Source organism: Myotis daubentonii, chromosome X, assembly GCF_963259705.1.
Source record: "Myotis daubentonii chromosome X, mMyoDau2.1, whole genome shotgun sequence".
Classification (NCBI taxonomy): domain Eukaryota; kingdom Metazoa; phylum Chordata; class Mammalia; order Chiroptera; family Vespertilionidae; genus Myotis; species Myotis daubentonii.
In genome coordinates this window covers 8247805-8274154 of record NC_081861.1, presented here as the reverse complement: position 1 = coordinate 8274154, position 26350 = coordinate 8247805, and the positions used below count along the sequence as shown (strand labels likewise).

The window sequence follows — 26350 nt, the reverse complement described above, 5'->3', positions numbered from 1 at the left end:
ATTATGTTTCCAATCCCCTCTCTGGATCATTCTAATTTGAACCAAATGTCAAGAATAACGTGGGCAAAATGGCTACCATTTGTGAGGTACTGACCACACATATACCAAGCACTTTATTATTAATTCTCACAACAACACTGTGAGTTGGGACAATCACAGCCCATTTTAAAGCTAGAGAAATGGAAGCTCTTAGGTGATAGGACTTGTCCAAGATCCCAGACAAAAGAGCACAAGTGAGATGAGAGCCAGACCCGAGTGACTTCTGAGTCCATGTGCTTTTGTGCCCTAGTCTCTGGGTTCCAGCTTGGAGAAGACACTCTCCAGGGATGGCCAGTCACAGATAAGGCTTAAAATAGCAAGAATGGAGGAATCAAAGGCAGCCGGGCTTGCACACCATTCCAACTTCTGCTGCACTGTGTCTTTAGACCAGGGGTGGGGAACCTTTTTTCTGCCAAGGGCTATTTGGATATTTATAACATCATTCTCGGGCCATGCAAAATTATCAACTTAAACATCAGCCTGATTTATTTGGTCAAACATTTAATTAACTCACCCCTAATGCCTTGGCAGGGCCAGACCAAATGACTTGTTGGACCTTGTACAGACGTTCCCCACCCCTGCTTTAGACAAATGATTTCACCTCTCAGATTCCTGGCTAGAAAGACTGTAACAAGAATTCCTACGTTGCACAAACTGTTAGGAATACCACTGAAGTTGCTGCATCTCAGGATCTGGTCAGAGCTGGTCTTTCAAGAAGGCCTGCCCCCTGCCATGCCCCCCCCAATGCTTCTCAATACTCACCAATCTTGTTCAAGACCAGGACCAGCTTCTTGTTGCCCTCTGCCCGCAGGACAGTCTCCTCCATCTGGAAGCAGCGGCAGCCCAACGGGTCCCTGGCGTCCAGAACTTCCAGAATCACATCAGAGTATTCCACTACCTGCAGGGCAGAAGGTGAGGGATGGAGGCAGGCAGAGGACTGGGTAGCAATCGCAGAGGCCCATGAATGAAAAGGCCTCCATCTCCGTCAGGGAAAACAGAAATGGAGAGGAGATGGGACTGGATTGGTACCCTCCCTGAAGGGCCTTAAGAAGAGTCCCACCCTAGCTGGTTTGGTTCAGTGGACAGAGCATCGGCCTGTGGACTGAAAGGTCCTGGGTTTGATTCCAGTCAAGGGCACATGCCTGGGTTTCGGGCTCAATCCCCAGTGGAGGGTGTGCAGGAGGCAGCCAATCAATGATTCTCTCTCATCATTGATGTTTCTATCTCTCTCTCCCTCTTCCTTCCTCTCTGAAGTCAATAAAAATGTATTCTTTTTTTAAAAAAAGAAAAGAGTCCCCATACCTTACGGAACTCCTTGTAATAGGCCTTTCTTGTGGCCTCATCATCCAGCTGAGGAAACATATTTAATTCCTGTAAAGCTTCCTCCTAAAGGAAAAAAGAAGAGAATGGTCCATGGGAGGAAATAGAGCGAGAAAGAGCCAGGGCATTGGAGACCATGTGAAGCTGGGGGAGCCACGTGAGTCCCAGCCACCAGAGCTGGGAAGTGGAAGAACACACGGGCCCAGGTGGTACCTATGTGTGCCTATGTGTATGTGTGTATTCGAGCACCAGAGAGAGGCCTGAGTGTGCATATGGGTGTGTAAAAATTAGCCTGCTATATTTAGTCAAACACTTAAGTAACTCACCCCTAATGCCTTGGCAGGGCCAGACGAAATAATTTCGCGGGACTTTTATGGCCTGCGGGCCAGAAGTTCCTCACCCCTGCCTTAGTCCTCCCAACCCCACTCCACCCCCCGTCTTTGGGTTCTAGCTTGGGAGAAAGGACCTATCCAGGGTTGTCCAGTCACACACAAGGCTCAAAATGGCTTTTTACCTCCCTCTCACCCTCCATCCCTCTGTCCTGTCTTCCCATCCTTTCTCCACAGATTGCCTACTTCCCTTCCAACCATCTCACATCGTTTCTGTTTCTCTCCCTTTCGTTTCTCTCCCTTTCACAGAGCAACGGCAAAGATGCTATTGAGCAAACCCGCACCAGGGGCAAAATTACTCTCTTACCTTGGACTCAAACTCCTCCTGGCGTCGCAGGACATCCTGACAGTAGCTCTCCATGGTTCTGCGTCTGTGTCTCTCTTGCTCCCTGGCAGCCTGCTGCTTCTCCCTCATCTCCTCAATCTAACAAGGGAACACACACCAGGACTGCAGCTGACTAGGTCTGCAGCCTAAGGGAGGGACAGGAGACGGAGAGGAACAGGGAACGGGTGACAGTGGGAGGGAACAGCGTGGCATGGCAGAGGTGGAAGGAGCAAGGATACAGGGGGAAAGCAGATATGACAGCAGGATATAAGGGGTTTGAGAGAAAGAAAAAAAAACAAAACAGAGCCCTGCAGGAAGGGAAAGTGGGGCAGAGAACAATAAAAGAAGGTCAAGGGGACCCAGCCAGTGTGGCTCAGTGGCTGACCATCAACCTGTGAACCAGGAGGTCAGTTCATTCCCGGTCAGGTCACATGCCCGGTTTGTGGGCTCGATCCTCGGTGTGGGGCCTGCAGGAGACAGCCGATCAATGATTCTCACCATTGATGTTTCTTTCTCTCTCTTTCTTTCTTTTTTCCTTTCTTTCTCTCTCCCCCCCCCTCTCTCTCTTCCTCTCTGAAATCAATAAGTATATAAGAAAGCTATGGGAAGCTGAGAGAGAATATGTTCCTGGCAGAGGAAACAAGAACAGAGGGAGAAGAGGACAAAGTCGTGGGATGCCCCACCATTTAGAGAGCAGGGAGACCGGCAGAGAGGAAGGAGGACATTTAGGAGTAAGATGACAAGAAAGTCACAGTGAGAGTATTTCAAGGAAAGCAGGTCTCAAATGCAGAGAATTCAGATCAAATTAGATGAGAACTCTCCATCAGAGAATGCACTGGTGAGGCTGGCAAAGACCATTTCGGTGGAGCCGTGGGAACACAAGCCAGACAGCAATGGACTGGGAGGTGAGCAAATGGAGACACTAAGTCCAATAGCAACCCTAACCATTCTGGCCTTTGCCCTTCCATTCACCACTCCTGAGGAACTGGCAGTCCAGGCAAGCCCTCTCCCCCCCATGGTACAGGGCTTACCCTCTTCTTCTTTAATTCAGCCTCCCGGTTGGTATGATCATTGGAGTGAACCAACTGGGGGGTGGAGACCAGCTTGAAGGCTGCTTTCTTCCCACTCTGCTTTACAGGATGGTCACCACACGAGAGGAAAAAAAAAAATCAAACAGAGCTAGTGAACCCATGAAAATCACCCTCCAGGGAGGGGTTAGAGCTTCTTAGAAGTGTTGTTGCCAAGGGAAAGGGAGGAGAAAAAAAGGGCTTGCCCCAAAGGTATGCCCATCTTGCTAAAGAGAGACCCTCCCTCCACTACCCAGGCAGGAACTGACTGAAGAGCCCCAGGAAAGGGAGATGCAACTCGGAAGGTTTCCCAAGTAAAGGCAAAGGGAAAAGCTAAGTAGTTCTCAAAGTGTGGTCCTTAGGCCAGCAGCATCATCACTTGGCAACTTGTTAGAAATACAAATTCTCAGAAGCCACGACAGACCCATGAATCAGAAACTCAGGAGTCGGGGCCCAGTAATCTGTGTTTTAACCAGCCCTCCAGAATTATCTAGGCGGGTTAAACATGTCCAAAGTGTGAGAACTTTGCCTGGCTGGTTTGGCTCAGTGGTTGAGCGTCGACCTATAACCAGGTCAGTTTGATTCCCAGTCAGGGCACATGCCTGGGTTGCGGGCTCCATCCTCAGTAGGAGGTGTGCAGGAGGCAACCAGTCAATGATTCTCTCATCACTGATGTTTCTATCTCTCTGTTTCCCTCTCCCTTCCTCTCTGATATCAATAAAAATATTTTTTAAAAATAAAATAAAGTGTGAGAACTTTAACCATCTGCTACAATCTGACAACCACTGCTTTGGCCCAAGTCTGACTTGTCCATATCTTTCCTAGCAGGGCCAGGAGATCCAGGAGCTGGAGCCAATCATTATGTTTCAGCCTTTCTCCAACCCATGAGTGACAGGGACTGGGACTCAGACAGACTCAAGTCCCAGCTGCACTACCCCGAATCTAGGAACTTTCTCACTGAGCTCAGTTTCTCCATCTAAAAAATGGGACCACAGCAATCCCTGCCAAGGTAAATCAAGCACTAAGGAGCGTGTGGCTTGTGGTATAAACTTAATAAACGCTGCTGATTCTCTGCTGCGGCCACCCAGACAGAGAAGGAAAGCCAGCTACACTGAGTCCGATGTATTACTCTGTCTAGAGCAGCGGTTCTCAACCTGTGGGTCTCCAATCTGTGGGTCGCGACCCCTCTGGGGGTCCAATGACCCTTTCACAGGGGTCGCCTAAGATTATAGGAAAACACATATATAAATACATATTGTTTTTGTGATTAATCACTATGCTTTAATTATGTTCAATGTGTAACAATGAAAATACATCCTGCATATCAGATATTTACATTACGATTCATAACAGTAGCAAAATTACAGTTATGAAGTAGCAACGAAAATAATTTTATGGTTGGGGGTCACCACAACATGAGGAACTGTATTAAAGGGTTGCGGCATCAGGAAGGTTGAGAACCACTGGTCTAGAGTCACCCACCATCTCTACTGGGTTTTATGGGCTTCTTCTAGGGCAGGTAACCCGTTCCTAGCCTTACCCCAACAGTGGGCACACCTTACCTGAGGGTTGGGCCAACTTACCTTCTTGCAGCCTTTGGAACCTTTACCTGGTTTCTTATTTTCTACAAAAAAAAAGAAAAAGAAACAGGCATCACTCACCTACACAACATTTCTTGATACCTTAAGGTCTGGTCGCATTGGGACCTAAGGATGCCTATGACACCATGTTTGTCTAGGCCAGTGTTCGGCAAACCGTGGCTCACGAGCCACGTGTGGCTCTTCCACAAAATACCACATGCGGGCGCGCACGTACAGTGTGATTGAAACCTCGTGGCCCATGCGCAGAAGTCGGTTTTTGGCCTGGGCGAGTCTATTTTGAAGAAGTGGAGTTAGAAGAAGTGGGGGGGTGTCAGGCGGGCCGCAGGATACGCAGTGCGGGGGGGGGGTACATTGTTTTGAGGTACGTTCGCTGAGGTCGACCCCTTCCACCTCTCCCATCCACACTGGTCTATCTGAAACAAGTATACAAGACGAGTGTAGATGGGAGAGGTGGAAGGGGTCGACCTCAGCGACCGTACCTCAATCAGGCTGAGGACGTTTTTAGCAAAGGCCAGCTTAGGAGTACCCTAATTAAGTTAATAACAATGTACCTACCTATATAGTTTAAGTTTAAAAAATCTGGCTCTCAAAAGAAATTTCAGTCGTTGTACTGTTGATATTTGGCTCCGCTGACTAATGAGTCTGCCGACCACTGGTCTAGGCCAGTGGCCGGCAACCTGCAGCTCGCGAGCCAGATGCGGCTTTTTGGCTCCTTGAGTGTGGCTCTTCCACAAAATACCACATGCGGGTGTGCATGCACAGTGCAGTTGAAACTTCGTGGCCCATGCACAGAAGTTGGCATTTTGTGGAAGAGCCACACTCAAGGGGCCAAAGAGCCACATGTGGCTCGCGAGACATGTGGCTCCCTAGCCGCAGTTTGCCTACCACTGGTAGGCCCAGGACAAAACAGACAGGGATATGGCATCAACACTGTTAGAAAGACTACTGAATATAATGCTCAGGGCATCGTTTCAATGCAAATTGAAACAATTGTTAAGGAATCCTGTGAAGAGAGTGAGCTGAATATCTCCTTGTAACTCCTCCCCCACCCCAACTTCTGGTAGGAGGAAACTCAACAACAAAATTTTTTTTTTAGTTAATCCTCACCTGAGGATACTTTTCCATTGATTTTTAGAGAGAGTGGGAGAGAGAGGGATAGACAGAGAGACACATCGATTAATTGCCTCCCACACACGCCTCGACCAGGGCTGGGGATCCAGCCTGCAATGGAGGTACATGCCCTTGACCGGAATTGAATCCGGGACCCTTCAGTCTGCCTGCCAATGCTCTAACTGCTTTGCGAAACTGGCTAGTGCCGGGGTTCATGTCCCAGCATCAAGAAGGGTTCAGGAATCTGGAAAAGGCACTGTGCGTAGATGACATTAGGAATCCAGAGACTAATAAAGAGTCCGGAGATGAGATATAATTTTGAAAGGCATTGGGGGTCAGAGGACCTTCAGCTAAGGAACTGAAGACTCCCTCCTAGTCTAGGACCCTTGCTTTTACTAACACAATTTGTCCTAAGGCAAGGTGGAGATAATACACTTCAAAGGGTAAGGTTTCAAAGGGTACAGAAGCATTGTCAGTTTGGGGAATAGCCTACGGCTGTTCAGGTGTTTGGCCAGTAGGAGGCAATAACATGTAGATTAAGATGCCCTTTAGCTGTCTGGCAGCCACAATCAGTTTCCTATTCAGGTTTGGGGAAATGCCTTTAGCCATTCCCAACAGGTGACTCCATGTGTGACTCAACCCTGTTGAGTCCCAAAGTTTCATCAACCTTTTGATGAAACTCTTGAAATGATGACATGCTGGCATTGGTTCCCGGCAGGCTAGGGCTCAACACTTTCAGCTCCAGGCTGAGGTGGGGGCTGGCAGCATGGGAAGGTGATCTGAGGAGTCCCAGCTGGTTAAGCCAGGATAGATGGCCTCAGCACATAAAGAGAGAACTAACTGCCCCTTCCTGCCCACCCTGCTCAGGCCATTGCCTCCAAAGGGACTTGCCCTATTCAGCTAAACTGCAGCCACCGCTGCACCCCTCCCCCCCCCCCATTTACAAGGAGGAGAGAGCTCACCTGCCTCAATCCCACCTTAACAAAGCCCAGGAATTTAAGAGGCCTCTCCACTGTCAACGAGAAGTCCCACCTGCCATCCCATTCACAGCTGAGCTCTTAGGGAAGAATGACTTTCCTTAATTCTCACCACCTGCAAGAGGGCTAAAGGAATTCCTAGAGGGGGTGATTCTGGAAGTTCAGGGCACAAATATAGGAGCAGCTTGAGATTACCACCACGGGGGGGGGGGGGGGGGGGCACTCCCATCGCAAGTGGTTTTGCACCGAAGCAGAGTTAATGTAGAAAACAAGAAAATTTTTTAAAATATATTTTTATGGATTTCAGAGAGGAAGGGAGAGAAAAAGAGAGATAGAAACATCAATGATGAGAGAGAACCATTAATCCGCTGACGCCTGCACACCCCCCCACCAGGGATCGAGGCCACAACCCAAGCATGTGTCCTTGATCAGAATCGAACCGAGGACACTTCAGTCCGCAGGCCAATGCTCTATCCACTGAGCGAAACCAGCTAGGGTGGAAACAAGAGAATTTAAACACTACAGTAGTCCTCCCCTTATCTGCAAGGTATTTGTTCCAAGACCCACAGTGGATGCCTGTAACCACTAATAGAATCGAGCCCTATATAATACTATGTTTTGTCCTTTACACACATACCTTTCCAACTGAAGGAAACATTTTTGGGGTATTATTAAGTAAAATAATGGTTACTTAAGTACAAGCACTGTGATACTGGGATAGTGGATTCAATTCCTGGTCAAGGCACAAGGCTCAATCCCCAGTAGGGGGCGTGCAGAAGACATCTGATCTGATGTTCTCATTGATGTTTCTATCTATCCCTCTCCTTTTCTCTCTCTCAAATCAATAAAAACATTTTAAAATGTGGTATTTCCTAATGAAAAAACCCACAAGTTCAAAAACAATAAAAATAATAGATAAAAAGTTCCTTTAGTTGAAAACAGGCTTGAGGTTTCAGATTAGAAAGGCTCATGTAGCGCCAAGATTAACACAAAAGATATCCTGGGCAGATCCTGGTGAAATTTCTGAACTCCAAGGGTAAAGAGAAAATCTTATAAACTTCCAAACAGAACAAGTTTCCAACAAAGGCCAGAGCAGAGGACAGCCTTCTCAAATCTACAACTCTGGACACTGAAGACAGAAGAATAACCATTACAAGTTCTGAGACAAGGGACTGTGTTCCAAGCTAAATGCCTATACCTGACCAATAGATTACTCTGAAGTTTAAAATAAAAATAGATGTGTGGAGATTACCACTGCTCTTCTCTTTCATTTTTTAAATTTTATTTATTTATTTTAGAGAGAGAAAGAAGGGGAGAGGGAGAGGGGGAAGAAGGGGAGGGGAGGGGAGGGGAGGGGAGGGGAGGGGAGGGGAGGGGAGGGGAGGGGAGGGGAGGGGAGGGGAGGGGAGGAGGAGACTGATTTGTTGTTCCACTTACTTCTGCAATCACTGCTTGATTCTTGTAAGGTTCCCTGACTGGGAATCAAATCCACAACCTTGGCATATTGGGACAGTGCTCCCAATTGAGCTACGTGGATAGGGCACCACCTCTATTCCCTTTCTGGTAAAACTACTTGAGGAAGTACACCAGCTAAAAATTAAATCAGAATAGAGATCTCAAGCTGCCCTGGCTGGCTGTTCAGTGGTTAGAGCATCAGCCCGAAAACTGAAGAGTCTCGGGTTTGACTCTAGGTCAAGGGCACATCCCTCGGTCGCAGGTTCAATCCCAGGCCCCAGTCAGAGTGCAAGCAGGAGGCAACCAATTGATGTGTCTCTCTCACACAGATGTTTCTCTCTCTCCCCCTTCTCCCCCCTCCCTTCCACTCTCTAAAAATCAATGGAAAAAATATCCTCACTCCTCAAGTGAGGATTAAAAACACACGCACACACACAAAGACCTCAAGCTAATGGAAACAAATAATGGTGGGCAGGAAACCTAGTCCCCCCTTATGTGCAAGATATTCATTAAATCTCTTTTAAAATGCTAGTAATGTAGCTAAGAATTATGATACATTATTAAGAAAGGATTTTTTAAAATCCAGGAAGCATAATAGCTCAGAACTAAAATACCAAATTATTTCAACAAAATCTAGGAATCAAAGCAACAGGGGTTGGAAAAGCAAAAGCACAAAAGCATGCTAAAAGTCTCACTTTGAAAGAGTAAGATAAACAGAGTCATTATTTAACTTTGGTAAAGTGATAGAGAAATTTGAGTTTAATTATGTTTGCTATCAGTATAAATGCAACTACCAACATAACTTAATTACCGGTAGATTTTTTTTAGACTTGATCAATTTCTTCAAAGTAAATAAATAAGGGAATAAGAAGAAATAAACAGAAAATATACAATAAGATGGCAGAAATTAGACCAAGCATATTAGTTCTCATAATGACTGTGAATGGGTCGAATTTCCCAGTAACAAAAAACAAAACACACACACACAAATAAACAAAAAACAGACCCCTGTGTCTCCTTTTCTTCCAAAGCACTCATGTCGCAATGAAAAGAATGTGAGGTCTGGAATGAACCAGGTCTGGCCATTTTACTCAACAATTTCCATCTGCCTAACTTCCCTGGAAACAGAGCTTGCACTGGATACAGGCACACATTGAAAGAAAATACATCACGTAGAGAGGGGGGAAAAACATCTGCTTCAGAGGGAGGGAGGGGAGAAGGGGAAGGAGAGACGTGGGGTAGAGTACGGCCATCACTTGCAGCACTGCAACACCCAGGAGTCACTGTTAATCTGTGTGGGAGGGGTTTTAACAGCCTGAGAGAGAAAACAGCTTCCATTTTGTTGCCAGCCACACGTAGATTCCTATTCTGGCTCCATAACTGCCTACCTATATGACCTTAAAGAATTTTCTCAAATCTCTCTGAGCCTCAATGTCTCCACTCACCAGCTGTGACATCAATCAATATTCAAAGGCAGAGCTCTCCATTCACCCATCATCTCCCACACTCTCACCCTGCTATATCCCTGTACATCCAGCCTGGCACTGACTCTACCACCATCCTCCCTTTGTCTCTGCTTAAAATTTCCCACAATGCCCTCTGACGCTCCCATTGGGGAGCTCAGCACCCCTAATTCTTCCATCTCTCCTCGGGAACAATTCCCAAACCTCTTGCCTTGGTGGAGACACCTGTGAGGACACTGCTTCACCTGCAGGCCTCTGGAAAGGTGGCTGTCGTTTTCTCTGGCACATGAATGAAGACCTTGGGGCCAGTAGGTAGAGATGTTCTCTGGACTCATCATTGCCAAACCAAGACTATTTCTCCCTCTTGTTAAAAAAGAAAAATAGCCCAGCTGGCATGGCTCAGTGGTTGAGCATCGAGCTATGAACCAGATCAGTATGTTTATTGATTTCAGAGAGAGGACGGGAAAGGGAGAGATTAGAAACATTAATGATGAAAATCACTGATCGGCTGCCTCGGGCACACCCCCCACTTGGGATTGAGTCCACAACCCAGGCATGCGCCCCCGACTGGAATGGAACCCAGGACCCTTCAGTCCACAGGCTGACGCTCTATCCACTGAGCCAAACTGGCTAGGGCAATAAAATATGTTTTTTGACAAGAAAAATAAAGAGGGAGGAAAATCCTGCTCTTTAAACTGTTGCTATGCCTGTCACCTATAAGTCACTTTTCCTCATTTATGGAAGCACAGGGCTCAGAGCATTACTTTCAACCCAACTCCTGCCACCATCAATCTGGGTAACTTTGGCAATTTCTGGGCCCCTTCCAACACTCCAGTTTCCCACTTCCTCAACATTCTCACCTCCAGGAACCAGCACTCCATGCAGCCACCTGCTCATCCACTATGGTGACATCTATGATCATCTCCTCTAACTGCTTCAGAAAGCAGTCTCAGACACCCCTCTCAACTATCCTCAAGCTCATTTGTTCAGCCTCCGTTCTGTTTCTTATCCATCAGCCACCCCCTTCCCTTCCTGTGCAGCTTACATTCACAGTCTGTCATTACAATGGATTATATATCTGTGCCACCAGTCACTGATTGGTGTAAATCTTTTCAGTGACAAAACACACCTTCCTTTTTCTTTTTTAAATATATTTTTATTGATATCAGAAAGGAAGGGAGAGGGAGAGAAAGAGAGAAACATCAATGATGAGAGAGAATCATTGATCAGCTGCTTCCTGCACACCCCCCACTGGGGATGGAGCCTGCAACCTGGCATATGCCTTGACCAGGAATCGAACTGTGACCTCCTGGTTCATAGGTCAATGCGCAACCACTGAGCCACACCAGGCTGGGTGCACTGTGGGAAACTGTTTATTGCCTTCACTATCTGATAAGCATAGACAGAGAACCCCCCGAAGGCTGGGTGCCTTTGAAGCCCTCCCAAAAGTCAGAGCTAGGCGCCACCTCTGTTTGTCCAGACAGTGGTAGCTGAAACTACTCCCCCATTTATTATTATGTAAATCCTTGCTGATGGGCTAGTCTGCCTGTTGCAGGGGGTCACCTGCCTAGGGCTATGCTATGGGTGCATCCCAGATCAATAAAAGCTTGGTGAGGCCTGAGCACAGAAGAGGAAGTCCTTCGGGACTTGTCGCCTGGTCCCCCAATATTGCAAAATTATCTCGGTGTCTTTTTCTCTCATTTGTTGTGCGGCTCCTCTTTCAGATACTGAACCCTACTCCACGCGAGTCGTGGAAGGAAACACTCGACAGTGCACCTTCCTTTTTCTTAACCATTCAAAAACATACAACATAAACAAAACATAAACACAAAAAATGTACAACAGCTGAAACCTTATTTGAACACTCTTTGTAGGGCTCCTCAATAACATTCCCAGATTTAATCACTATAATCATAGTGATTTGGATCCATGGTATCTCTAGCTACACCACCCAGCATTGCCCCATCTACCACTGTAATTGTCCAAGTTACTCATTACATACTTTATTGCCAATTCACCACTGAAAGCCTTTGTGTTGTGTGCACATGTGAAGTTTTTCTATTCAATTTAATATTCACCATTTCCCCCACTAATATAAATGTGTATGATTGCTCTTAAACAGGTCATAACATTCCAAAATAAAAAGGTGCACTTTGAGAGGTCTTCCTCCCAAACTTGGCCCTAGCCACTGTAGTCCCCTCACTGTAATAAGAAACCACTGTATGCCCTAGCCGGTTTTCCCAGTGGTTAGAGTGTTGGCCAGTGGATTGAAGAGTCGAGCATTTGATTCCAGTCAAGGGCACATACCTCAGTTGCAGGGTCGATCCCTGGCCCGTCAAGGAGTGTGTGGAAGACAACCAATTGATGTGTCTCTCTCACATTGATGTTTCTCTCTCTGTCTCTCCCCCGCTTCCACTCTCACTAAAAATCAATGGAAAAAAATATCCTCCAGTGAGGATTAACAACAAAAAGAAACCACTGCCTAGCCCGTGTGGCTCAGTGGTTGAGCGTCGACCCATGAACCAAGAGGTTACCAGTTCAATTCCCGGTCAAGGCACATGCTGGGGTTGCAGGCTTGATCCCCAGTAGAGGGTGTGGAGGAGGCAGCCAATCTTTGATGTTTCTCTCATCTTTGTTTCTATCTCTCTATCCCTCTCCCTTACTCGCTCTCTCTACAAAAAAAATCAATAAAAATATATTTAAAAAAGAAACCACTGCATGAGTTTATCATGCATCATTGTTTCTTTATGCAAATACATATTATTTCCCCCTATTTTCTCCCAAGAAGGTAACATACTCTTGTCAGCAACTTGCTTTTTCACTTAACAAATTCTGGAGATCTTTTCATCTAATGGTTTTTCCATACACTACAGTCTTTCCACATAATATTCCCATATACTACTTCCTCATTATTTTAAACTGCCAGGGTTCTTTTGTATGCATATACTCTCTTTAACTATCTAATTATGATCTTTATCACTACCGATAATTTTATTATAACCTGGTATTTGATGTTCTTAAATATAGTTGATTTTGTTCATTTTTCTGGTGTTACTTGAGAAAATGATTATTTGCTTTTGGTATTAACATACACATTTTAGGATTATATAAAGTAAATGTACTGACATTTTTTTCATCAAGCCCCACATAGGCAGGGCCACCATTCACACAGAATACGGGGCTCCTGGGGTGGTACAATTCTCACCCAGTCTATCCAGTGTGCTATCCACAGTGCCAGACACTGTTCTAAGTATCTTACCTATTTTAACGCATTAAATCCTCATAAAAACACTATTAGGGAGATACTATTTTTTTTAATCCTCACCCGAGGGTATGATTTTATTGATTTGAGAGAGAAAGGGGGCCAGAGAAAGAGAGAGAAAAACATCGATCACTTGCCTCCCTTATGCACCCTGATGGGGGATTCAACCTGCAATTTGGGTATGTGCCCTGACTGGAAATCAAATCCACCACACCTTTTAGTGTAGGGGATAACGGTCCAACCAACTGGCCAGGGCTAGGTAGATACTATTATGCTATTAGATAAATACTATTATTATCCCACTGTGAAACTAGAGACTGAAGTTAAGTATCTTGCCTAAGACTACACAACTAGTAAGTGGAAGAGCTAAGATTCAAACTCAGTCTGACTCCAGAGTCCATTCTTTTAGCCACGGGTACAATATATGGTACCAACTTAAAGGTACAACTTAAAAAGAAAAATGTTAGGGTTCCAGACAGTGTGATACAGTATTTACTGCTATCCAACTCAGATCAAGTCACTTAACTTTGCTGACCCTGTTTGTCATCTGTAAAATGGGAATGGGAGATAAGGGGAATCTTACCTCACAAGGAAGTTGAGAGACAACACTGATCCTATATAATAAAAGCCTACGTGGCATCACACGCAACATCAGCACAAGATGGCCACCACAAGATGGCCACCACAAGATGGCCAGCACGGGAGGGCAGTTGTGGGCAATCAGGCAAGCAGGGAAGTTGGGGGCGAACAGGCCAGCAGGGGAGGGCAGTTGGGGTGATCAGGTCAGCAGGGGAGGGTAGTTGGGGGTGATCAGGCCGGCAGGGGAGGGCAGTTGGGGCAACCAGCCTGGCATGGGAGGGCAGTTGGGGGGGACCGGACCGGTAGGGGAGGGCAGTTAGGGGCGATCAGGCCAGCAGAGGGGGGAAGCTGGGTGCAACTAGGTCGGCAGGGAAAGGCAGTTAGGGGTGATTGGGCCAGCAGGGGAGGGCAGTTGGGGGTGACCAGCCAGCAGAAGAGGGCAGTTGGGAGAGACAAAATGGAAGCGGTATAGACGGACGTGTCCCGTGCCTTGTCCCAGAGCAGATAGGGTGAGCAGCTGAAACGAGTAATATCCAGCCTGAATTGGCAGAGGAAATTCAGCTGGGAGACAGTTTGCAGTCAGGAAAGGCAGAGGACTCCCGGAGAAAGGGAAGTGTTGGAGACTGCTGGATCAGGCTCCCCTAACCGGGCAGCCTCCACTGCTGCTGAAATCTCTCCCAGAGCAGCCAGCTCAGCCACAGAGACCGCGCCATCTTGAGTGGCTGTTATCAGAAGCATATATATCCAGAGACCCTGCAACCATGGCACCCAGGGACTAGCTACGAACCCACGAACACCGATCTCAAGCAGCGCAAATACGTGGACTCAGACGAGCCCTCCTCCTCCTCACAGAAAGGTCAGATTTCACCTAAAGGTGCGGTTTGTAATTCAGGTTGGAGAGAGGAATGCGCGCGGGAGAAGTCTGCGCCCCACAAAGTCCGCAGCCATTGGGGCCAGCGTGATCTGCGAGTGTGGAAGGGGTCCTACAGGGCTGCTGGCAGAAGGGAACTCTAAAAACAGCCCATAGCTGGACTGGGTGCACAAAGGTAGCCTCGGATTTTGCCAGTGCGCCGGCTGCTTGGTGCCAGGGGAGAGAGGAGTGCGGAAGAGACTTTGGGAGATTTGTGCACAGAGCTGGGTGGTGCAGGGTTGCGAGCTCACGCACCTACTCAGGCTCTTTTTTTTTCCTCCTTAAATCTTTGCGTTTGATTATTAAACCCAATACATAGGATTGCCCAATTGGGTTCACTCACAGAGACTGCAGGGAAAAGTTGTTTTTGTGGAACCTGAGAATCAGAGCGGGGAGTAATGATCAAGGAACCGGCTCTGGGGCAGTCAACTCTCCCAAACCAGTATTAAGTGCGATAGGAAAAACAAAACCTAAATACTGGCTAAAGAGGACTTATAGCCTCGGAGGTCAATCCAGAAACACTGCCAAGCAGGGGCTGAACCACAAACTGACTCTTCTGTAAACACAAATAAAGGCAGTCTGGGAAACAAAGAAATACCGCATGCTTTAAAATTAGGACTGTGGTTTACAACACGGAGGAACAGTGTATCGCAGGGAACTTCAACACTCTCCTGAATACCTGACAGGACTAAGGCGTGCCAAACAGAAGAGTAGAGGAAATGAAGGACCTTCACTACTGCACAGTTTTATTTTTTTCACCTTTTACTTAAGAAACTAAATTTTTTTCTTTTTTCATCACCTGATTTTTCCTTTTTAATTACTGCATTTTTATTTTTAACCAGTATTATTACTACTACCATTTTACCTTTTTTTAAAGTGTCATTTTATTTTCTCTTTATTTTATTTTGGGATTAGTGTTCTACATTCTATTTTTATCTTTCCTTTAGCATCATTTTACTCCATCTCAACTTTACCTTTATGCCAAAACTCTCTTCCTCACTTTTCCCCTTTTGTTGTCCTGTTTCTCCTACCCTATTCCTGCTTTAGATTTTCCTAATTCCTTCTTTTTACCCCCTTAAAATTTCACCCTACTTATATATCTAATTTCCAATCCCCTGCTCTAAGTCCATATACACCTCTCTCTTCTCTTTCTTCACTATCCAAATTTTTTTTCTTTTTTCTCTCTGCCGTTTTGTTGTTGTTTGCTTGATTGTTGATTATATTGGGGTTTTTTATGCTTGTTTGTTTCGCTTTTTCTTTTTATTTTTTGTTGCGTTTTTTTTTTTCCGGTTATTTTTTTGCTTCTGTTTTCCCTCGCCTCGCTTGATATTAGTTGTTGTTTGTAGTTTGCATTCATCTCTAGGTATCTGTTCCTGAGATTTGTTGGGATTAGTGGCTGCTCTATTGGAGTTTTCTCCCCATATAAGTAGTTTCTTCCCCTCTTCTATTTCATTCTCTTTCTTTCCTCTCTTCTTTTTTTTTCCTTTTCCCAATTTCATTTTTGCACTCCTTTTTTTTTTCTTTTTCTCTTTTTTCTTCCTTATCCCCTAATTCTCTTTGCTCTGGTGGTCACCTTTATTTGGGGTTATTAGTATGGTGAATACATTTGTGTTCAGTGCCTTGTGCGTTGTGACTTGTTGTGTTGTATTTTGTGCCTTTAAATCAACGCAGCAGAGAGAACTACATAACCAAACACCTGGAGAAGAGAGATCATGGAGAGACAAAGAAACAGCCTGCGTATGAAAGATAAACAGGCAAAACCAAAAAAGGAAGTAAACGAAATGGAGGCAATGGAGGCAAGCAACCTGTCAGAGAAAGAATTCAGAGAAATGGTCATAAGGTGGATGAAAAGAATGGAAGACAAATTCAACAATGTGTGTAAGAACCAAGAGGAAATGAAGAAGAACCAAGAAAAAATGAAAAATGACATCACTGCTATAAAGAAGTCAATAGAAAGCATCAACAGTAGACTAGAAGAAGCAGAAGACCGCATCAGTGAGCTGTAAGACAAGGTAGGAAAAAATACCCAAGCAGAGCAGCTTCTAGAAAAGAAAATTAAAAAGCAGGAGGAGAGCCTAAGAGAACTTTGGGACAACATCTGCATAATAGGGGTGTCAGAAGGAGAGGAAACTGAGCAAGGAATAGAAAACCTGTTTGAAAAAATGACAGAAAACTTCCCTGATATAGGGAAGAAAAAACTCACACAAATCCAAGAAGCTCACAGAGTCCCAAACAAAATGAACCCCAAAAGACCGACGCCAAGGCACATTATAATTAAATTGGCAAACACCAACGACAAAGCAAGAATCTTAAAAGTGGCCAGAGAGAGACAGAAAGTTACCTACAAAGGATCCCCCATCAAACTAGCAACTGATTTCTCAGCAGAAACACATCGGGCAAGAAGGGAATGGAATGAAATATACAAAGTCATGCAAAGGAAGGGTCTGAATCCAAGAATACTGTACACAGCAAGGCTATCAATCAAAATTGAGGGTGAAATCAGGAGCTTCACAGACAAAAAAGGACTACGGGAGTTTATTACCACCAAACCAGCAATGCAAGGAATGCTAAAGGGTCTGCTGTAAAAAGAAAAAATAGGAAACGAAGAAGGAACACAGGGGTAAAGAATAAAAATGGCGACAAACAAGTATCAATCAATAATAACTTTAAATTTAAATGGATTAAATGCCCCAATCAAAAGACACAGGGTAACTGAGTGGATAAGAAAACATGACCCATATATCTCCTGTCTACAGGAAACCCACCTCAGAAAAAAAGACACACACAGATTGATGGTGAAGGGATGGAAAAAGGTTTTTCAGGCGAATGGAATGAAAAAAAGCTGGGGTAGCAATACTTATATCTGACAAATTAGATCTCAAAGTGAAGGACATAAAAAGAGATAAGGAAGGCTACTTCATAATACTAAAGGGAGCAATCCAACAAGAAGAAATAACTCTGGTAAACATATACGCACCCAATATAGGAGCACCCAAATACATAAGAAAACTTCTGGAGAAGATCAAGTGAGAGATTGACAGCAATACAATCATAGTAGGGGACTTTAATACCCCATTATCACCATTGGAAAAATCTTCTAAACAAAAAATCAGCAAAGAAACATCAATCCTAGATGACTCACTAGATCAGATGGAATTAATTGACATCTTCAGAACATTTCACCCCAAAGCCACAGAATATACATTCTTCTCAAGTGCACATGGGTCAATTTCAAAGATAGACCTTATATTGGGTCACAGGCAAAGTCTCTTCAAATTCAAGAAGACAGAAATCATATCAAGCATCTTCTCAGATCAAAATGGCATAAAACTGGAAATCAACTACAATAAAAGCAATCCAAAAAAATCAAACACATGAAGACTAAATAGCATGCTATTAAACAATGACTGGGTTACCAGAGAGATCAAAGAAGAAATAAAAAACATCATGGCAACAAACAACAATGAAAACACAACCCAAAACCTATGGGACACAGCGAAAGCAGTCTTGAGAGGGAAGTTCATAGCTCTACAAGCCTACTGCAAAAAAACAAGAAACAATGATAATAAATTACCTAACCCTACAACTCAAAGAGTTAGAAAGAGAGCAACAAGAAAAGCCCAGTGTAAGCAGAAGGAAGGAAATAATAAAGATCAGAGCGGAGATAAACGACATAGAGACCAAAAAGCAATACAAAAGATCAACAAAGCCAAGAGCTGGTTCTTTGAAAGGATAAACAAGATTGATGAACCTCTAGCCAGGCTCACCAAGAAACAAAGAGGACCCAAATAAACAAAATCAGAAATGAAAGAGGAGAAATAACAACAGACCCCACAGAAATACAAAGGATTGTTAAAAAATACTATGAACAACTCTACACCAACAAACTAGACAACCTGGAGGAAATGGACATATTCCTAGAAAAATACAACCTTCCAAAACTTAATCAGTAAGAATCTAAAAATCTCAACAGGCCAATAACTATGGAAGAAATAGAAGCAATCATCAAAAAGCTTCCAGCAAACAAAAATCCGGGGCCAGGCGGCTTCACAGGGGAGTTTTACCAAACATTAAAGGTAGAACTAGAACCTATCCTCCTCAGACTACTACAAAAAATTCAAGAGGAAGGAACACTTCCAAGCTCATTCTATGAAGCCAGCATCACCCTCATACCAAAACCAGATAAAGACAACACAATGAAAGAGAATTACAGGCCAATATCCCTCATGAACATAGATGCCAAAATCCTAGCAAATCGGATCCAGCAGTACATCAAAAAGATCATACACCATGACCAAGTAGGATTTATCCCAGGGATGCAAGGATGGTACAATATCCGCAAATCAATAAATGTGATACATCACATAAACAAATTGAGAGAAAAAAACCACATAGCCATATCAATTGATGCAGAAAAGGCATCACCCATTTCTGATAAAAACTCTCAGCAAGGTGGGAATAGAAGGATCATACCTCAACATAATAAAAGCCATATATGACAAACTCACAGCCAACATCATACTCAATGGGCAAAAACTAAAACCATTTCCCCTAAGAACAGGAACAAGACAGGGATGCCCACTCTCACCACTCCTGTTCAACATAGTACTGGAAGTATTAGCCATTGCGATTAGGCAAGAAGAAGAAATAAAAGGCATCCAAATTGGAAATGAAGTAAAACTGTCCTTATTTGCAGATGACATAATATTGTACATAAAAAACCCTAAAGACTCCATAAAAAAACTATTAGACTTAATAAATGAATTCGGCAATGTAGCAGGATACAAAATTAATGCCAAGAAATCTATGGCATTTCTATACACCAATAATGAACTTACAGAAAGAGAGACTAAAAAAGCAATCCCATTTACCATCACACCAAAAAATTAAGATACCTAGGAATAACCCTAACTAAAGAGGTAAAAGACCTCTACTCAGAAAACTACAGGGCATTGAAAAAAGAGATAGAGGAAGACATAAACAGATGGAAGAACATACCATGTTCTTGGATTGGTAGAATCAACATCATTAAAATGTCCATACTACCGAAAGCAATCTATAAATTCAACACACTCCCCATTAAAATACCAATGGCATATTTCACAGACCTAGAACGAACTCTCCAAAAATTCATCTGGAATAAAAAAAGACCCCGAATAGCTGCAGCAATCCTGAGAAAGAAGAACAAAGTAGGTGGGATCTCAATACCAGATATCAAGCTGTATTACAAAGCCACTGTTCTCAAAACTGCCTGGTACTGGCACGAGAACAGACATATAGATTAATGGAATAGAATAGAGAACCCAGAAATCGACCCAAACCACTATGCTCAATATTTGACAAAGGAGGCAAGAACATACAATGGAGTCAAGACAGTCTCTTCAATAAATGGTGCTGGGAAAATTGGACAGATACATGAAAAAAAATGAAAGAAACTAGACCACCAACTTTTCACCATACACAAAAATAAACTCAAAATGGATAAAGGACTTAAATGTAAGACGGGATACCATAAAAATACTAGAGGAATCCCAAGGCAACAAAACCTCAGACATATGCCAAAGCAATTTCTTCACCGATACATCTCCTAGGGCAGTGGTTGGCAAACTCATTAGTTAACAGAGCCAAATATCAACAGTACAACGATTGAAATTTCTTTTGAGAGCCCAATTTTTTAAAATTAAATTATATAGGTAGGTACATTGTTATTAACTTAATTAGGGTACACCTAAGGCTTAGGAAGAGCCACACTCAAGGGGCCAAAGAGCCGCATGTGGCTAGCAAGCCCCAGTTTGCCGACCACAGTCCTAGGACATTGGAAATTAGAGAAAATAAGCAAATGGGACTACATCAAAATAAAAAGCTTCTGCACAGCAAAAGAAACCATCAACAAAACAACAAGAAAGCCCACTGCATGGGAGAACATATTTGCCAATGTTATCACCGATAAGGGTTTAATCTCCAACATTTATAGGGAACTCATACAACAAAAGGAAGATAAATAATCTAATCAAAAAATGGGCAAAGGACCTAAATAGACACTTTTCAAAAGAGGACATTCAGAAAGCCAAGAGACATATGAAAACATGCTCAAAGTCACTAATCATCCGAGAGATGCAAATCAAAACAACAATGAGGTGCCATCTCACACCTATCAGAATGGCTATAATCAACAAATCAACAAACAACAAGTGTTGGAGGGGATGTGGAGAAAAAGGAACCCTCGTGCACTGCTGGTGGGAATGCAGACTGGTGCAGCCACTGTGGAGAACAGGATGGAGTTTCCTCAAAAACTTAAAAATGGAACTCCCATTTGATCCAGTGATCCCACTTCTAGGAATATATCCCAAGAAACCAGAAACACCAATCAGAAAGGATATATGCATTCCTATGTTCATAGCAGCACAATTCACCATAGCTAAGATCTGGAAACAGCCTAAGTGCCCATCAGCAGATGAATGGATTAGAAAACTGTGGTACATCTACACAATGGAATACTACACTGCGGTATAAAAGAAAGAATTCTTACCATTTGCAACAGCATGGATGGAACTGGAGAGCATTATGCTAAGTGAAATAAGCCAGTCAGTGAAAGAAATATACCACATGATCTCACTCCTTTATGGATAATAAAGACCATTATAAACTGATGAACAAAAATAGATACAGAGGCAGAGCAGCATTAAACAGACTGTCAAGCTACAGCAGGAAGACTGGGGGAGGGTTGGGAGTGGGGGTAAGAGATCAACCAAAGGACTTGTACGCATGCATATAAGCATAACCAATGGACATAAGACACTGGGAGGTAGGCGAGGCTGGGGAAGGTCAAGGGGGAAAAAAAGAGACAAATGTACTACTCTTTGTAATATTTTAAGCAATAAAAAAATAGTTAAAAAAATAAATAAATAAAATAGGTAAAGCAGTCAAAAAAAAAAAAAAGAAGAGGGTAGTTGGAGGTGACCAGGCCTGCAGGGGAGGGCAGTTGGGGGTGATCAGGCCAGCAGGGGAGCAGTTAGGCATCAATCAGGCAGGCAGGGGAGTGGTAGGGGGCAATCAGGCTGGCAAGTAGAAGCAGTTAGGGGCAATCAGGCAGGTGAGCAGTTGGGAGCCAGCAGTCCCAGATTGTGAGAGGGATGTCCGACTACCGGTCTAGTCCCAATCCCACAAGGGGTCCCAGATTGGAGAGGGTGCAGGCTGGCCTGAGGGACACCCCTGCGCTGTGCACGAATTTTGTGCACCAGTCCTCTAGTACCATATATAAAAGACATTCAGCCCTAGCTGGTTTTGCTCAGTGGATAGAACATCAGCCTGGGGACCAAAGGATCCCAGGTTTGATTCCAGTCAAGGGCACATGCACAGGGTTGCAGGCTCGATACCCAGTATGGGACATGCAGGAGGCAGCCGATCAAGATTCTCTCTCATCATTGATGTTTCTATCTCTCTCTCCCTCTCCCTTCCTCTCTGAAATCAATAAAAATATATTTTTTTTAAAAAGACATTCAGCCGAAACCGGTTTGGCTCAGTGGATAGAGCATCAGCCTGCGGACTGAAAGGTCCCAGGTTCGAGTCCGGTCAAGGGCATGTACCTGGGTTGCAGGCACATCCCCAGTAGGAGATGTGCAGGAGGCAGCTAATCGATGTTTCCCTCTCATTGATGTTTCTAACTCTCTATCTCTCTCCCTTCCTCTCTGTAAAAAATCAATAAAATATATTTTTAAAAAAAAGACATTCAGAGTGATCTGGTACATTCTGGGCAATTTTTTAAAGTTGCCATGAAACATTATGAATATTCACTACAATTTAGAATTGGGAGGGGTGATCAAAGAAACTCACTGTGTCTAAGTTTCATCATGATGAGCAGCTTAGGAGATAGGTTCAAATCTGCAGGCTTTCTTCCTGTCAGAATGGAAGCAGAACCAATTTGAAGACAGGAGTTGGGAACCACAATGCCACAAGCCTCCTCTGAGCCTCCAAAAGGCAAAATGAAACGTTAAAGAACATAAGGAAGCCTTCACAATTTGAGGAAGGGACTACACTGAAGCTGGGGCCTGGTATGGCTGAGTCCGCACAGGGAAGGCAGGGTCATACTACCCAAAGGAAGACTCAGTCTAAACCTTTCTTCCTGGGTGGAGTCAATGACACAATGCATTGGATGGGGTCCTTGGTCCTTACCACTCTACCCTGTAGGTAAGGGAGCAGCACTAAGCATTTCTACACTGAGGGAAGGAGTATGCAAGAACAATTTAGTTCTACATTAGGTGTTTATAGTACTTCTTTTCCCAAGTAGGGGGTTCTGTGTCTCATCTACCCTAAACAGGTTGGTAAAAACAAGTCCCAGGAAAAGGGGCCCCAGAATAGGTTTTATATGTCTATGTGGGCTGAGGTCAGTGCAAAACCTTGGGGGAGGGGAGAAAATCTGCTTGCATGTGTGGTTGGGGGTCTGTTTCTTGGTGACTGGGGTGGACAGAATGTCTTCTGTCCCTCAACTCCCGGGTGCAGAGGAAATGGGGAAACTGGTACTGTGGCTGCATCTCTGCAGCCTGGGGGAGAAGGGTGGGTCTGATCATCTCTAAGTTGTACAAAGGGTGGTCCTGGGCCTCTTTGCCCTAGGGTGGCCTGTGGGGTGGGACTGATATGCCTGTCTTTACTACAAGGTGACATTATTGCCACACTAACAAAGGGGGGACTTATGCTGCTTTGCATGAGTGGGGTCTGTACCTTGCCTGCTGTGGGCTATTCCAGACCTTTCTATGGGAGGTGGAATGGGGAAGATCTATTTATCAGTGTACTAACATTGAAGGGAATAGGACATGTTTCCCAGCAGGGGGGTTGCAACCCAGCTATAAATTCAATGGACTGGCCCTTACTCTTGGGAGGCAGGGGGTGTTCCTGTGTTTTAAACTTGGGTGGTCCTGTGTTTTCACCCAGGATGGAGATTACACTCCTCTACCTTGGGTAAGTGGGGAACCCATATGCACGAACTGTGGGTGATTGATCAGTGGTGTCATTGCCTCTCAACACTACAGAGAAGGGGAGCTCTCTGGTCCCTTGGAGGCTCTTCTTGCTACATGATGATTCTAAATCCTTGGGTGGGGGGTGATCTCTGTCTACCTCAAAAGGAGAACAAATCTAAACCCCTCTACCCTGGGAGCCCCACAAGAGACAGATCTGACAGTCTCTTCATGGTGTATTGCAGTTTGTTGTGGGGCATTTTGGGGGTCCTTACAAATTCAGTAAATTGGCACCTCCTTCAAGAGTGGTCTGATTTTCCACAATGGGTACTGACGCTAGCCTAGGAGGAGGAAATCTGCAAGGTTCGGTTCCCCCGTAGGCTGAAACTTGTGCCTCCCATCATTTGGGGAGGGGTGATCTACAATCTCTGCAGAAGTGGGGGCGGGCGTTCCATCAATTAGCTACACCGGAGCGAGGTTAGGGCGGAGCGAGGTTAGGGCGGAGCGAGGTTAGGGCGTCTCCAGGTCTTGCCTGGAAGGGAAGGATTGTTCCCCCCGCCTCGGTATATTAAGTTCCACTTTACTGGTGGTCGGGCGGGGGTAGGGGGGGAAAACATCAAAGTCCCTCTCCTAAGGGAAGAGGTGCGTTGAGGCGGATCTGTGTGCCTTAGTGCCCATAGAGGTTAGCGCCGGTCAGCCCCATGAGGTCTCTACAGGGGTGAGGTCGATGTCGCCACACCTTCGGGCAGGGAGACACCTGTCTACACCCGGAGAGTGCGGAATGGAGCCTCCCTATCGTGAAGGGAGGAGAGCCCTCGACGCTTTTCCCCACAAGCGGGGTCTATGACTCTACACAGTGTGTACCGTGTCCACAGCAGTCTAAACGGGGCGGGGCCATGCTCGTCTGGCCCGCACGAGTGCATTGGGCGCACGTCCACGTGCGCAGCGATCCCTGACTGCATCCGGGCCCTTTACCCTGAAGGGAGCCGGCTGTTTACCTCTCTATTCCCGGGTGGAGGGCACCTCTTGCTTCACCTCACACAGCCAACCCTTACCGCGCGGCCGGCTGGGCGCGTGCTCAGCGCTAAGAAAGAGAATCGTCCCTTACCTCCACTTCCGGCGGGGAGCTGAGAGGAGAGGCTGGAAAGACAACGCAGTTGGCCCAGAGGCTGCGCTCGCGCCGCTGGGTTCCGACTTCCGGTTCCCAGGCTCCCGCCTCCAGCCCCGCCCGCCGCGCGCTGCGAGGGGCGGAGCTTCAGATTGACAGCTCGCGCCCGCCCGTCCCTTCCCCGCGGCCGGGATGGCCCCGCCCTCCGGCTGCCCCGAAAGGAAAGGAAACAGGCTGAGGGGGAGGAGGGAGGAGGGGATGCGGAAGGGGACGGCGGGAGGGGCTCGCGGCGGCCGGACTGGTGTGGTCACCTAACGAACTTGGAAGCCCAGGTTTTCCCCGCGGTCCTCGGCCGAGGCCAGAGACGCGTGTTCCCGAATCGTGGAGGCCAGGCGAGAACCAGGACGGCATCAGACGAGGGTGGAGAGCCGTGCCTTTGTCTTCAGTGGAAGATGGCGACGGGCAGGGTGTGAGAAAATGGCCGCCTGAGTCACATGTCTTCCCGAGTATTCCCCACCTGGAGCGACTTGGTTAGCTGTTTGCAGCACCCTTCCAGACTTGTAGGGCCCGGACAGACCCGTTGGCAGCCATTGCCAGCTCTCTCTGCAAAAGCTAAGATCCATGGTCAGGCCCAAGAGCCAAACAATTGGAAAAGCCTCTCCCACCCGTTTGCCCTCTTCCTCCCCTTTCCCCGCTTCCCTCAGACCCCGGAGCCGTGTCTGCAGAATTCATTAATTTATATCTCGAGTTGGGGCAGGTTAGGGTTTCTCCAGAAACTCTCTCTAGAGGAGCTCCTGACCTGGCTGGAGAATGTCTACCCCTAAAATACGTAAATGTCAGTCTGAAAATGTCTTCTGACTATTTTATTGCAGCCCCTCCTCTTCCTGTAGCCTACCTAAACTTTACCCCGAGGATATGTCCCTCCACCTCCACCTAGTCCTACTCCTTAAACACAAAGGACTCGCTGCCCCAGCAGGGGTGGGAAACCTTTTCCTGCCAAGGGCCATTTGGATATTTATAACATCATTCAAGGGCCATACAAAATTATCAACATAAAAATTAGCCTGCTATATTTGGTCAAACATTTCATTAACTCGCCCCTAATGCCCAGACCAAATGATTTCCGGGGCCTTATCGGCTGCAGACTGGACGTTCCCCACCCCTGCCCTACATCATGGAAGGATTCTAATCTCTCACCATAGACACACACAAAACTCCTTTGGACCTCAAACCAGCCCTGGTCACCTTCACCTTTACCCCAGCATTAGCAAATCCTTGCTGTTTCTTTAATACCCGACCCTTGTCACGTCTAAGAACTTCCCCAGCTGAGTGAGAAACCCAGGACACTTTCTTACATATCACTTAATACTGTTATTGTTTACTTGGATATATCTCAACAGACTATGGGCCATATAGCTTCGAACCCTCAACAAGACTGGTACAAGCAGGCTTGGGCAAATGTTTGTTAAATGGGTGAAATTTTAGGCCTGTACCACAAAACAATGGGGAATGGACATTTTGGTAGATAGCATTGGGAAATTTGGCTCACCATAAGGAGAAAAATAAAACTGGGTACCTACTTATTTCCCCATAAGAAGGTGGGAAATATTTTTGTAACCTAGGACAGGTATGGGCTTTTTTAAAATTGATTTTAGAGGGGGAGAGAGAAAAAAACATCGATTTGTTGTTCCACTTATTTATGCATTCATTGGTTGATTCTTGTATGTGCCCTGACCCGGGATGGAACCTGCAACCTTGGTGTATCTGGACAACACTCTAATCAAATGAGCTACC

The 26350-nt window shown here is 45.5% G+C and overlaps 1 protein-coding gene across 4 annotated transcripts in view; it reads right to left on the bottom strand.

The window, feature by feature from the left end:
* GNL3L (G protein nucleolar 3 like) overlaps nucleotides 1-24711 on the bottom strand; it is a 42064-nt gene extending 17353 nt beyond the window's left edge. The window contains exons 1-7 of one of the 4 annotated variants that reach the window (XM_059679696.1): nucleotides 24557-24711; nucleotides 22331-22393; nucleotides 4724-4764; nucleotides 3105-3200; nucleotides 2056-2172; nucleotides 1342-1425; nucleotides 802-937 (exon numbers count right to left, since the gene is read on the bottom strand). In XM_059679696.1, coding sequence (XP_059535679.1) covers nucleotides 802-937; nucleotides 1342-1425; nucleotides 2056-2172; nucleotides 3105-3200; nucleotides 4724-4764; nucleotides 22331-22349 — 493 coding nt within the window. In that variant the 5' untranslated portion in view covers nucleotides 22350-22393; nucleotides 24557-24711. Of the gene's footprint in view, nucleotides 1-801; nucleotides 938-1341; nucleotides 1426-2055; nucleotides 2173-3104; nucleotides 3204-4723; nucleotides 4765-22330; nucleotides 22394-24446 lie in introns of all 4 variants that reach the window. The other 3 variants (XM_059679698.1, XM_059679695.1, XM_059679697.1) reach the window with 3 other exon arrangements.
* Between the last annotated feature and the right edge of the window lie 1639 nt (nucleotides 24712-26350).